The sequence below is a fragment of the Telopea speciosissima genome, chromosome 7 (assembly GCF_018873765.1).
Source record: "Telopea speciosissima isolate NSW1024214 ecotype Mountain lineage chromosome 7, Tspe_v1, whole genome shotgun sequence".
Taxonomy (NCBI): Eukaryota; Viridiplantae; Streptophyta; class Magnoliopsida; order Proteales; family Proteaceae; genus Telopea; species Telopea speciosissima.
The window spans coordinates 56,477,038-56,490,822 of NC_057922.1; the positions used below are offsets into that span (position 1 = coordinate 56,477,038).

General features: G+C 40.7%; 1 protein-coding gene across 3 annotated transcripts in view; it reads right to left on the reverse strand.

Annotated features, from left to right (window-relative positions):
• LOC122666573 (asparagine synthetase domain-containing protein 1) overlaps window positions 1–13,785 on the reverse strand; it is an 81,369-nt gene that overhangs the window by 39,362 nt on the left and 28,222 nt on the right. For all 3 annotated transcript variants that reach the window (XM_043862586.1, XM_043862585.1, XM_043862584.1), the window contains exon 7: window positions 7,104–7,218. In XM_043862586.1, coding sequence (XP_043718521.1) covers window positions 7,104–7,218 — 115 coding nt within the window. The remainder of the gene's footprint in view (window positions 1–7,103; window positions 7,219–13,785) is intronic.

Genomic DNA, 13,785 nt, shown 5'->3' on the forward strand with positions numbered 1-13,785 from the left:
CGCATGGTTGGTGTAGAAGATGTGCTCGGTGTGACATGACCCTGCGAAACACGTGCATCGGCCAAGGTGAGAGTCATCCTGTGTAGCATCTGCCTCAATCATCATTGAGTGTGCTCGAGCTCCCCCTCTACGACCACCACGATTACCACCTCGTGTACCAAGAGGACGACCATGAAGAATCCAACACCGATCCTTTGTCCAGATCACCCACAATGATCACATTTAAACCTGTCTCAGCTACCCCCACTAGCACCACCTATCTCGGCTGCTCTGTCTCCCCCATGGTTAGGCCCCTGGCCTCTACCACCTCCACGGGTGTCTGGGAAGGAACTAGAATTGAGAGATGATGTTGGTGTTGGTTCCATAGCAACACGCCGAGTCTCCTCACTCTGTAAGTAGCTACAAACCTCATTAAGAGATGGAAGAGGAGACCGGCCTAAAATCTAGACCCTGATTGGATAATAGTCAGGATTCAGGCCACCAAGTAAAGTGAAGACACGCTCCTTTTCAAGAGTACGATAGACCTTTGCATCATCCTCTGGGTTGGACAATTGAAGATCCCTGTAGTGGTCATACTCCTCCAAAAGACTACTGTAAGCATTAGTACTCAAAAATGGTCCTATCACCCTTCCTCATTGAGTTAATTTTTTGGTGAAGCTGATAAACCTTGGCGGAGTCACCCACTCTATCAAATGTCTGGGAGACACTATCCCAAATTGCCTTGGGAGTTTCTTTTCGCATAAACCCTCTTCTAATTTTGGGCTTCATGGAGAAGATTAGCCATGCCATAACAGTAGCGTTTTCGGTCTCCCATTTCTCATAGGTAGGAGAACCAGCTGTTGGGGCTGTAATCGTACATGTAATGTACCCAAGCTTCCCTTTGCTCCTAAGGGAAAGCCTCACTAAATGGGACCAGTCCAAGTAATTAGTGTTATCAAGTTTCACGATGCAAATCTGTGGATGTGGGTTCTCATACACAAGCTGAGGAGCTGCTATGGTTGGCTGTGAATCAGCCAAACCAAGTCCAGAAGTATCCGAAGCAGCCATAGTATAGCGGAAATGGCACTTAACCATAAACATGGTTCAAGATTTCGCGATATATTGGTTAACTTCGGAAATTTCGACATGTCCGAGACAAAATGGCTAGGCAAAATAAAAAAGTATAAGATTTCGTCGAAATTTCGGGCCATTTCGGCATATTTCGGCGATATACCGAAATATCGCCGAAATGTTACAAACACCCCCCCCCCCCCCACGTGACTCATTAAAGGCCCCCTATAAAAGCCATATTTCGCTGCTAACGGTCGAAATATTGACTGAGCTGGGCAAAGGCTCTTTTTGGGGGTTTTTTCTTGTTTTTCACTATTCCAACTTGGATTCTAAGCATCTTTTTCGATGGATCATCGCCGGAAACACGTCAAAAACACCTCCTAGCAAGATTGTGAAAGATTTTTCACTGTTTACGGTAAATTTTTTTCCTCTAAAACTATTTTTTTGAAAATACTATGTTCGAGAGTTGTTGGATGGTGATGATATTAATATATGTTAAACACCGGAGGCCGATCTATAACCTCACGATATCGAAATTTTTTTTGGGGATCAATTAAATATATGGTAGACACTAATGGCCGATCTACGGCTTCACGGTGCCGAAATTATTTTTCTGCCCATAAATAATGATTTTTATTTTCAGAAATTAAGAAAAATATTTAAAAATTCAAAAAAAATAAATAAATAAGGAAAATTATTAGGTTTTGGTATGAAAAATCATCAAATATGAAAGTAATTTCTACATGTTTTTTAAGTGCATTAGATATATATTATGTTTAATCATTTCGGTTTTGTTGTGTCAGGTCAATATTTATATGAAAATTATTTATAAAATATTGTTTTTAATTATGAGAAAAATATAAGGGTTAGGGGGAAAATATTAAATAGCTATACAATTGAAGTATCAATTGAAGTGCTTCTACATTAAGTTTTTAATTATTTGTTTTACTTACATTGCAGTAAACGTGAAAGACAACGTGCGAAAAGAAAGAAGAAGGTAGGGGAAAGTAGTTAACAGAGGGAGCAAAGAGAGCAAAGGCCAGCCAAGCAGCCTAGTGATGACATTGCATGGTTACATGGCACTCCAATTGATGGGGATAAGAGAAAATCACAATGTTACTATTGTCACATGAAGTTTTTGGGAGGTGGGTCTAGTAGACTTGAACAACATCTAATTGGAGGATCTAAAGATGTTGTAGGCTGCCATATGGTCCTTACTCAAGGAGCTAAGGAAGTTGGTAACAGTTTGAGGGAAAAGAATAAGAGGAAGGCTGACAAGCAGAGGGTAAGGGAACAACTTGAGGAGGCAGTGAGGAATTCAATGGGAGGAGAAGGAGAATACCATGATGATGATGGTGATGACTCTGATGATGATGATAGTGATGACCCCCATCTATGTGCCTGATGATATACAAACACCACAGGAGGCTAGGGACTTTCGACGGTCTGTTTCGAGAAGTAAAGTTAGTTTTCAAGATGATCAGCAGAGACAGAAAGAAGGGAGTAGTGGAGGAGTTGGCACATCTGGAGGTTCTAGAGTTGGTGGGTTGTTGAATCCTTTTAAAAGATCACAAAGTATGAAGGCAGCTCCAACACCTCTATCTGTACTAGTACCACCATCAGCATCAGATCCTAAACTACATAGGAAGAAGGGAAACACTCAACAAAAAATCAAAGGAGCATGGAAGAATATGAAGGGGTTAGTGAAAGAGTCAATAGCTAAGTGGATGCTATACTATACCATACCATCTCAGCAAACACCATACAAGGTCCCCCATTATGATACCATGATTGATACAATTGCAGAGGCTGGCCCAGGGTTCAAGGGGCCCACCCCATATGAGGTAATGAATGCTTATTTACCTCAACAGAAGTCTGAGATTGATGCGTACATTGATGAAATGAGGAGTATGTGGAAGACATATGGGGTGACTATAATGGCAGATGGTTGGACTAGACCTACAAGAAAGTCCATTATCAATTTTATGGTCTATTATGATGGGAGGACAGTTTTCCTCAAATCTGTGGATGCCTCCAAAGAGATAAAGGATGCAAAATACATTTATAGATTGTTGAAGGAAGTGATTGAAAAAGATGCAAGAATAGAGAATGTTGTTCAGATTGTAACGGATAACGGAAGCAACTTCAAGAAGGCTAGTGAGAAGATAATGAATAACAGTATGTACCGGCTCTTTTGGACTCCTTGTGCGGCCCATTGCATTGATCTAATGCTGAAGGATATAGGGAACTTAAAGTTGGTGAAGACTATGGTGGAAAGTGCATGACAAGTCACCAACTTTGTATACAACCACTCCTTTTCTCTAAATCTATTAAGGGAAAAATGTGGGGGTGACTTGGTGAGGCTGGGCATCACTAGATTCGCCACAAACTACATTGCCCTAAAAAGCTTTGAGACAAAGAAAGTCGGGCTAAGATCTATGTTTGCTTCTGAGAAGTGGTTTGGATGGAAGGGTTCCAATACCGCAAATGGGAGGGAAGCACAGGCAACCATGTCCTCTGAGGAATTCTAGGCAAAGCTAGGCAAAGTGGTGAAAGTTTTAGAGCCAGTAGTTAAAGTTCTAAATATAGCAGACTCCGCTCTCAAGGGCCCCACCATGCTAGTCTTATATGCTGCCATTGACTTGATGAAGGACAATGTGACTCCTCGTAGTAGCAAGCACTTTTTGGATATTATCAATGCTCGGTGGGAGAATCAACTTATGCATCCACTGCATAAGGCTGGTGAGTAATTTTGTTTATGTAACTAATTCATATCTTAGTAATATTACTAATTACGTATGCATTTGACAATATCTCATTTCTATATGTCAATTTTCAGCATACTACTTGAACCCCAAGTATCAATATAGTAATAGGCTTGGGTTGGATACTCAACCTATTGATGCTGTGAAACTAGTAAAAAAATTGGAGCCAGATGGTAGACTACAATCTATATGCAACAACGAGGTGAGTCTTATAATTCATTTGGAATATAATTAGTAAGTAGTAATTAGTTAATGAGTCATTACTAATTTTCCACATGGGTATAGATGAAGCTTTTTAAGGATGCATTAGGGAGTTTTGGAACCGATGTTGCAGTACAAGGCAGAGCACGCGGTGATGCTGGTACTCAATTCAATATCTTATTCTTTTAAATTACATTTGTATTGAAAGTTGAAAGTTGTGAAAATTTTGACACGTCTTTTTTTGTTGTAAGCTTATAATGCAGCTGAATGGTGGGTGTTGTATGGGGAATCGGCTGAGAATTTAGGAGAATAGCAATCAAGGTCCTTACCCAAACATGTTCCGCATTTGGCTGTGAGATGAACTGGATTACGTTTTCGCTCATCCACTCCAAGAGGCGCAACAGATTGGTTTCCGAACGTCTATCTGACTTAATGTATGTGCACTACAACTTGAGGCTGAAACTACAACTGCAACACATACACACGGGACATGAGGGACAAAGGGGCACTATTGACCTCGCCAACATCTTTCAGGTTGACTCAGACGATGAGGACCCTATTGTGGATTGGGTGAGGGACAGAGGTCAGCCGACGCTGGATCAGGAGGGAGGTTGGCCAGACCTCGTGATAGCTTCTGAGATGGGTGCTGATGTGGATGACTATAAGGCTAACAAGGGTCAGATACACGCATAGAAAGCATCACCCATACCATTCCAGCCCATAGGTGGCAATGCTGATGAGGATGACGACTGGTCCAGGTCCTCAGGTGGTACTGGTAGGAATCAGACTCAGACTGGAACTGATGGAAGTGATGGTGATGGTGATGGTGATGGTAATGATGATGGCAGTGATGATGATGATGGTGGTGGTGGTGGTGGTGGTGGTGGTGGTGGTGGCGAAACATTTGATGGAATGCGAGAGCATTATGTGGTAGACCAACAAACAGCGCTTGTAGAGCCAGTCCGATTCACCGGAGAAACACAATTTGATCATGCCACATAAGATACGGACTACAAGTATGGGTGATAGGGAGGGAGAATCGAGTGGGCATTGGCGTGCCCCATCTTTTGGTGCACATACCACTCCATCGTCATCGGATTATAGTGCATCACAACCTCAAGGTGGATATGGATATGGATATGGGCAGCTCGTTGGGGACTATGATTCCCAGTCCCAGTAGCAGCCCCAGGGACGTACTGGATCATCTTTTATGGACAACATCTTTTCATACCCTAGCTATCCAACTCACCAACCATACATACTGTCAGTGCCGACATCACATCATACTGGAACAGTGGGTAGTCATGGTTCTTCTTCACAGTCAAAGATTGGTCACCAATATCCTAGGATAGGTTACCTTCAGTATGTTGATGACTCCATTGACATGGCAATTGTGGATGACTACACTCGTTTCTTCTCCGAAACTATACCATGGTCCACGTATGTCCTTCAGATAGAGAGCAATGGACGACGACTCCAGAGGAGCATGAGTGGAGTCGATCCAGGAAGGTATAGTAATTATTATTAGGATTGGTTTCATGACAGTTGTGAGTTGTGAACTTGTGACTTTATGTATTGACTATTGAGTATTGAACTAATGATTTTGCACTTATGAATTTTTTAGTTCAAAGTTTAAACTAAAGGCTACATGTAACTTTATGTTTGATTCATTACTTTGTTTCAATTTGTTATTATGTTTTTGAGTACCTATACAATGTGTATTTAACTATTTATACATTAGGGTCCAACCGTATACTGTCAATCAAGGGTGGAAACCCAAAACACCACTTTGAGTTCACTTTTTTGCAATATGAAGGTTTAAATGTGTTTATTTAGCTTAAATAAGGGTATGTATGAAGTATCAGGCCTTAATATGGCCAAAAAACCCACCGAGATGGAGTGCCGAAATATGGCAGAAAAAATACCATATTTCGACGAAATTTCGGTATATTTCGGATATCTCGACCAGCCCGAAATGGCGAGATATCGCGAGATTTTAAACTATGACCGTAAACAAGGTACCAACAACAAGTGGGGAGTACACACTCAACCCAAGAAAGGATTCCAACACAGAAAAAGAAATTCCAGCAAAGAAGAAAAATAGTATAAGATGGACCAGCCTTCACCAAAACACTTTCCAAGCAACAAAAACACTTAACAATGTTCCAAGACTTCAAACAAGATGTCCATAATCATTTCTCAACTAAGAGGGGAGCCTATTGTACTCCAGATGCAAGAATAGGGACCAAATATCAGGCTCGGCTTTACCTAGGCAGAAAAGAGGTCACACGAAAAATGAGCTATGCTCAAACCAGATCCACATCCATCAAGAGCAAACACCTGAGGCATAAATAGGACCCTTGTACGATCTTAACGAGCTACTCCATGATCTAAACACAGCCCGAGATGAGGAGAGACAGGGCCTGCAACATAAACCTGGCGGAAACCCTAGTTGAGGCTTGGTGAGCTCCAAAACTTCATGAGGGCTTCAATGTAGCTCAAGGGACAGCTTCAATCACTTGAATAGGTTGTAAAGAACCTATTTCAGACTCCTTCAACAAGCAGTTTACATAGGAGCCTTTTCCTTGGAATCCCTTATGTTAGGATTCCAAAGAGAGGAAAACAATAGGAACAAGAAGGATGGATACGACTCTCAAACCCTAATCTCTGATACCAAATTGAGATTTAGGTTAGGAAAGCAAGTAGAAGAGGGGGAAGAAGTTGAAGGAGGAAGAGACAAGAAAGAGGAGAAGAGAATATCTCGGTTGTAATTGTTGTGTGTGAGATGATTCTCTCCACACCTATATTACTCCACTAACAACAGTAAACATATTACATCCAACCCCCCTAGGGAGGTAAAAGGTAAAAAGATAAAAAAGGAGAAAGTACAATGAAAGGGAACTAGACAAAGTCCAGTTCCTAAAGTACGCCTAGAACATAAATTCTAGTCACTCTAACAGAAAATGCATATTTTTTCTATGATGAGCAACAATGTGTAATAACAAGGGGGAGGGGGGAAATATCCTGAATAATGGAAAGGAGAAACCTTTCTATACCAAAGAGTGCCACATAATTGGTTGAACTTACAGATGGGATCCACGCACTTGTCCAATAATGCTGCTAGTATCATAGAGTCCAATCCACCAGAAAAAAGAATTGCCACTTGGGCAAGATTTTCTTTTCTGATTTCTGGAATAGTTCTCTGCATATATGAAGTCACACAATTCAATCGACACAACAGTAGTAGATCAACTGAACAGAAAGAGGAATACTCTTCTTACTTTCAGTCTAGGAAACAAACAAAACATGGGTCTCAGTCTTATAGCTTCAGGTTGTCCAGTACATTACCCATTGTAGACATCATATACGGTATATAGACAATGGAAGAGCAGGAATCAGTGTAAAAAAGACACGGGTCTGACAAGACTGTAACTATATTAAATCAAAGTTAGACCAGTACCAATGCACAAGAAAAGAAAGAAAGAATCAAATCCTCTAACGGTACTGACATTCCTTTTATTTATTTATTTATTTAATTTGGATGAATGATGCGAGAGTCTCATTCACTGTGTACACCCTTTTTTTGAATAAAAAAATCATTACCAAACGAAAGAGAGGGGGAGGGGGGAGGGAACAAACAATGAAACAAACAACTTACAAGACCCTGCCTTACAGAGGGAGGGAGGCAAAGGCCAGTAAAAGAGACGAAAGACCCCCAATAAGCTGCAAACAGGCTATTTCAGCGGATCAAGCAGGGGGCCAACACTAACAAGTAACAATGATCTAACAACAAATAAGAAAGAGACCCAAATCTGGACAATGCAGACAGTTTGCACTCAAACTAGAAAATGTAGCCGCAATAAATGCCGGCTTGCCCACCATATCACAACAAGATGATCCAGCAAAAGGCATGGCCATGGCCACAGATATCCATACTCTATCGAAGGCCAAAACCCTCAGTATCCAAGGCAGCAAAAAATAGACTGTTGAAGCATGAAGAGAGAATGTGGTAAGAGCCTCTAAGAGTTGAGCAAGGAAGAGGCCAGTTAGGACAACTTCTTGTAATATGGAGGGGAGCTTATATGACGCTGATGGTAATAACGAAGGGGGGGGGGGGGATGATGGACGATCAAGGGCAGGTGGAGGTGAGCGCTTGAATAGAGGGAGCGAGAACTGCCCAGAGGGGAAGGGTAGAAGAGGGGAGGAGGTGGGAGAGGACCCCTGCTCGGGTGAAGAAGGGTCAAAGCAGTTCATATGCCGATTGAGAGGAAGAGGAGAGGTTTCATAGGTTCAGCTCGGGTGAACAAGAAGGACCGAAGTGGTTCATACACCCATATTTGTTGGCACTAATCAAGATCAAATCCCTTGGTGTATGTTTTTTGCAGATGATATTGTTTTGGGGGATGAAACATACGATGGGATAAATGCAAAGTTGGATTTATGGAGATCAACCTTGGGATCGAAAGGTTTTAAGATAAGTGGAACGAAAACAAGATATATGATGTGTAACTTTGGTAAAAATAGGAATGAGAGCGGGGCTGGTGAAAATTGATGATAGGGAGTTACCACAATGTGATAGCTTTAGATTCGTAGGTTCAATCATGAGTAATAAAGGAGAGATAGATGATGATATTATTCAGAGAATTCGAATAAGGTAGATGAAATGGAGGAATGCATCCGGAGTGTTGTGTGATCGGCAACAACAACAACATAGCCTTTGCCCAACTGAATGGAGTTGGCTACATGGATCCTTGCTGTCCAATCAGCTATATTCGAAGTGATATATTATACCAGTCCTAATGTATGCATGTCTTTCCTCATAACTTCTCCAATTATTAATTTAGGCCTGTCCTTGGCTTTTTTAGTTCCTACAATCTGAATCAAATCGCTCTTCCGTACGCCAAGGCCTCCACTGGACATGGCCATACCACCTCAAACAACTTTCTTGTAGCTTATCTTGTATCGGAGCTACTCCCAAATCAGCTTTAATATGGTCATTCCTTACCATATCCTTCCTAGTTTTGCCGCACATTCATCTCAACATCCTCATCTCCGCCATAGTTGTCACGGCGTCACGGCAATCCAAGTCGGTGGAAGGGTGTCTGATCGATATATTGACACGTCGCCCGCCATGGCGTTGCCATGGCGATCATGTCGACCATGGCAGACTTGTAATTAAATTCAAAGTTGAATGGCAAACTAATAGATAAATCAAGATTAATAAGAGCACTGGCAGAATTGTAATTAATCTGAAGTGGTAAGGAATGACAGAACTGTAATTTAATGGAGTTAAAGAGAAAACTGAATGGGCTAAACAGAATAGCAATAGAGAATATAGGGGGCTTAATTTAAATACTATAAGTTGTCCTTACTTGCAATTTTAAAGACTTATGTCTTCTTCAACCTTGCAATAACACGATAAAAAGAAAAAACTCAGAAACCAAGGCTAAAATAGGAGATTTAGGGAAACAGGAAGTGGGTCTAAGGTTTGGGAAAAAACAAAAAATTAAAGAAGCTATCGAAGAGGGAAAGAGAGACAGGACGCCATGGCGTAGGTCGATATGCACATTTCTCCAACGCCAGGACGCCATGGCGGCGCCATGGCGACGATATGGCGATGCCATGACAACTATGATCTTGGCTACTAAATCTATTTGACGCTTTTTAACTGCCCAACATTCCGCACCATATAACATAGTCCGTCATATGAGTCCTATAAAATTTTCGTTTAAGCTTTAAACATCCATCTCAACATCCTCATCTCCGCTACACTTAGTTTATGTATTTGACGCTTTTTAACTGCCCAACATTTTGCACCATACGCCATAGTCGGTCGTATGACAGTCCTATAAAATTTTCCTTTAAGCTTTAAAGGAATACGCTGATCCCACAATACTTCCAATGCACCTCTCTACTTCATCCATCATATTTGAATTCTATGAGCACCATCATCCTCTATATTACCTTCTTTATTTATGATTGAGCCCAGATACCCAAAATAATCACTTTGTGGGATGTCCCTATAATCAATATTTACCACCGCATTAACCATCCTAGTGTAACTAAAGTTACACACCATATACTCCATCTTCGATCTGCTTATCTCAAGACCTTTTGATTCCAAGGTTGATCTCCATAACTCCAACTTGAGGTTAATCCCTGCTTTTGTCTCATCCACCAAGACAATATCATCAACAAAAAGCATACACCAAGGAACCTCATTAATGCAAGAGTCGACCTCGAACCAGGGAAACCAGCAGAGATCGATTGCAGCCAAGATCAACACGATAAGGAACAAATTAAAAAACTAAAACTCTCTTCTTCTTTTTAATTGTTGCTTTCTATTACATATGAATGGAGAACATAAAGGATAAAAAGAAAGGAGAAGAAAATAAAGAAGAGAAGGGGGGGTAGGGGAATGGCTCCCTCAGCCCGCTCACCCACAGCTATCCCAGCGGTTGAAACATGGAATTTCTCCCATAACTGATGGCAACACGGCCTCCAAATTCTGTTCTCCAAAATCTGATCCTTCCTTACAATACGGGGCCTATTAATAGCTTAGGCAAGCTTACAAAATAGAAGCCTAGAAGGTAGAAAATAGAAACTAACTAGAATTAGAAAATAGACACTACTAAGGCTTTATATTTCAGCATTCTAAAACAAAAGGAAGGATACTAAAATAGAAACTAAATAAATTATAAAGTAAACAAAAATAGAAACTTCAGTAAATAGTAACTAAGTAAATCATCAATAAAATCTGCCTTGTCTTGCTATCTTTAGTGGGGCCCACAGAATCTTAAATATTTGCTTGGATTTCCTTCTCCATACAAGGCTTGTGGATCCACAACACAGTTCACATGAACAACATAGTTGTCATGGCGCTGGAGAAGTGTGCATATCGACTGTCGATATGGTTGAGGTACAAATATCAACCGTTATGGCCTCCATGGAGTCGCCATGGACGCCATATCACGATATATGGCCATATCGGTCGATATTTGTGTTTCAATGTATAAAACTTTGGTTTTTAAAAAAAAAAAAAATTTTAAATCATTTAAGAGCTTAAATGCTTTTTCCTTAATGAGTATACATTAACATAAAAAAATTAAAAACATTAAACAATACACTACACCCTAATTTTGAAACACTAATTGGAACAAATAGAAATCGCAAAGGGAGAGTGAGAGACAGAGTATTACCGGAAAAAAAAAAAAAAGAGTGAGAGACATAGGAGAAAGTTCGTGAGACAGAGAGACACAGTTCCGGCAACTCTGGCCTTCAGTTCCGGCAACTCTCGGCCTTAAGGAGAGAGTTCTTCACTTCTTCGAACCCCTCCAGCAACCTCTTCAAACAGGTAAGTAATTTTCTTTTTTATTTGGTTCTTCTTCTTCTCCTCCTCCCAGTCTTCCAGCAACTCTCTCCTTCAGTTCAGTTCTTCCTCTTCGGTTCTTCTTCTTCAGTTCTTCTCACTTCTTCGTCTTCTTCACTTCCAGCAACTCTCTCCTTCAGTTCTTCTTCTTCTTCAGTTCTTCTTCTCACTTCTTTGTCTTCTTAACTTCTTCTTCTTCAGTTCTTCTTCTTGCCTTGCAGTTGCACGCTTGCACACAGTCACAGACCTCTAGGTTTTTTTTTCTTTTTTCTTTTTTTCTTCTTCTTGCGTTGCAGTTTCAGGCTAGCACAGTCACACACAGGGGTTTTTTTTCTTTTTTCTTCTTCTTGCCTTGCAGTTGCAGGCTTGCACACAGTCACAGACCTCACGTTTTTTTCTTTTTTCTTTTTTCTTCTTCTTGCCTTGCAGTTGCAGGCTTGCACAGTCACAGAGAAGGGGTTTTTTTCTTTTTTCTTCTTCTTGCCTTGTACAGTCACACACACACAGAGACAGGGAGAGAGTCCAGAGACAGAGAGGGGGGAGGGGAGGGATTTATTACAGCCAGTAGTCCACCACTCTCACACACACACACACACGCAGAGAGAGAGAGAGAGAGAAAAAGAGGGAGAGAGCAATATTTTTTTGTTTGGTAAAGCAACACTTTCATGTTGATTTTTTATGTTATAGGGTATATATTATAGCATACTAAATGACATTAAAAATAGAGAAAATAAAAAATAAAACATCGTCGACATGATCGACATGGCGTTGTGATCGCCATGGCGGGCGACTTGTCGATATATCGATTAGACACCCCTCCACCAACTTGGATCACTGTGACGACGTGACAAGTATGTTGAACAGTAGTTTGGGTACTGTTCATGTGAACAGTAACTTTTTTTTTTTTTTTTGAAAGTCTGTTTTGTCTTGTTCTTCATGTTTCTCTCTGGGCTGGGGCTGCCTTAGGTGATGCTCCATCGAACCAACAGAAACTTGCCACATCATCAAACCAGGCTGCCTCTCACAGCAGTCGAAACCACAACCTTGCTGGGCTGGTTTTGGGGCTTGTTCCTGCGGGTACATATGGAGTTGTACCCGCAGGAACAACTTGGCTACAATATCTCAGTCTAAGATTTGCAATAGTAATACACCTTCATAACCTAAGATGGAAAGTTCCCAGAGGATATCAGTCACTAAAGAAGCTGGAATACCTGTATTAAGTTTTGCTTGCTCTCTAATATGATGAGAACATAATTCAGAGGGCATGACTTCCAGAGAAGTTGAAATTTATGAGACTTTGTTGCTCTATAACTGCAAGGTTGCCGAATTTTAATTCCTTAGCCTGGGGTTTTACAAAAGCTTGATCCCATTTAATCAGTTCTTGGAGCCCAGGATCAGTCCATTCATGTTTCTGGAAGTGCCAACCAGAAATCCACTGGCTTTTGAAGCCTAGAAAGTAGAAAATAGAAACTAGAATTAGAAACTACTAAGGCTTTATATTTCAGCGTTCTAAAACAAAAGCAAAGATACTAAAATAGAAACTAAATAAAATAGAAACTTAAGTAAATAGTAACCAAGTAAATCAACAATAAAATCTGCCTTGTCTTGCTATCTTCAGTCGGGCCCACAGAATCTTAAATATTTGCTTGATTTCCTTCTCCATACAAGGCTTATGGATCCACAACACAGTTCACGTGAATAGTAGTTCGGGTACTGTTCATGTGAACAGTAACTCCCTTTTTTTTAGGAAGCCTGTTTTGTCTTATTCTTCATGCTTCTCTCTAGGCTGGGGCTGCTTTAGGTGATGCTCCATCGAACCAACAGAAACTTGCCACATCATTAGACCAGGCTGCCTCTCACAGCAGTCAAAACCACAACCTTGCTGGGCGGGTTTTGGGGCTTGTTCCTGCAGGTACAGATGGAGTTGTGATCTACATCACTCATCATGTATGTCTCTGGTTAAATCATCCATAATAAGCGCAAACAAACAAAGGCTTAAAGCTGATCCTTGATGTAACCCAATTGTAATTGGGAATTCACTACTTTGACCCCCCACATAGCTAGTCACCACACCATCATACATATCTTTAATTATGTCCACGTATTTACTTGAAACCCATCTCTTCTCTAGTAATGCCAGATTAACTCTCTAGGGACTCTTTATCGTATGCTTTTTCTAGGTCAATAAAAGCCATATGGAGGTACTTCTTGCCCTCTCTAAATAGTTTCCATCGTGGATCTTCCTGGCATAAAACCAAATTGGTTCTCCGAAAGAGTAGTTTCTTTTCTCAAGTGGGTTTCAATAACTATCTCCCATAACTTCATAGTATGACTCATTAGTTTTATGCCACTAAAATTATTGCAGCTTTGAATATCACCTTTATTTTTGTAAATCGAGAC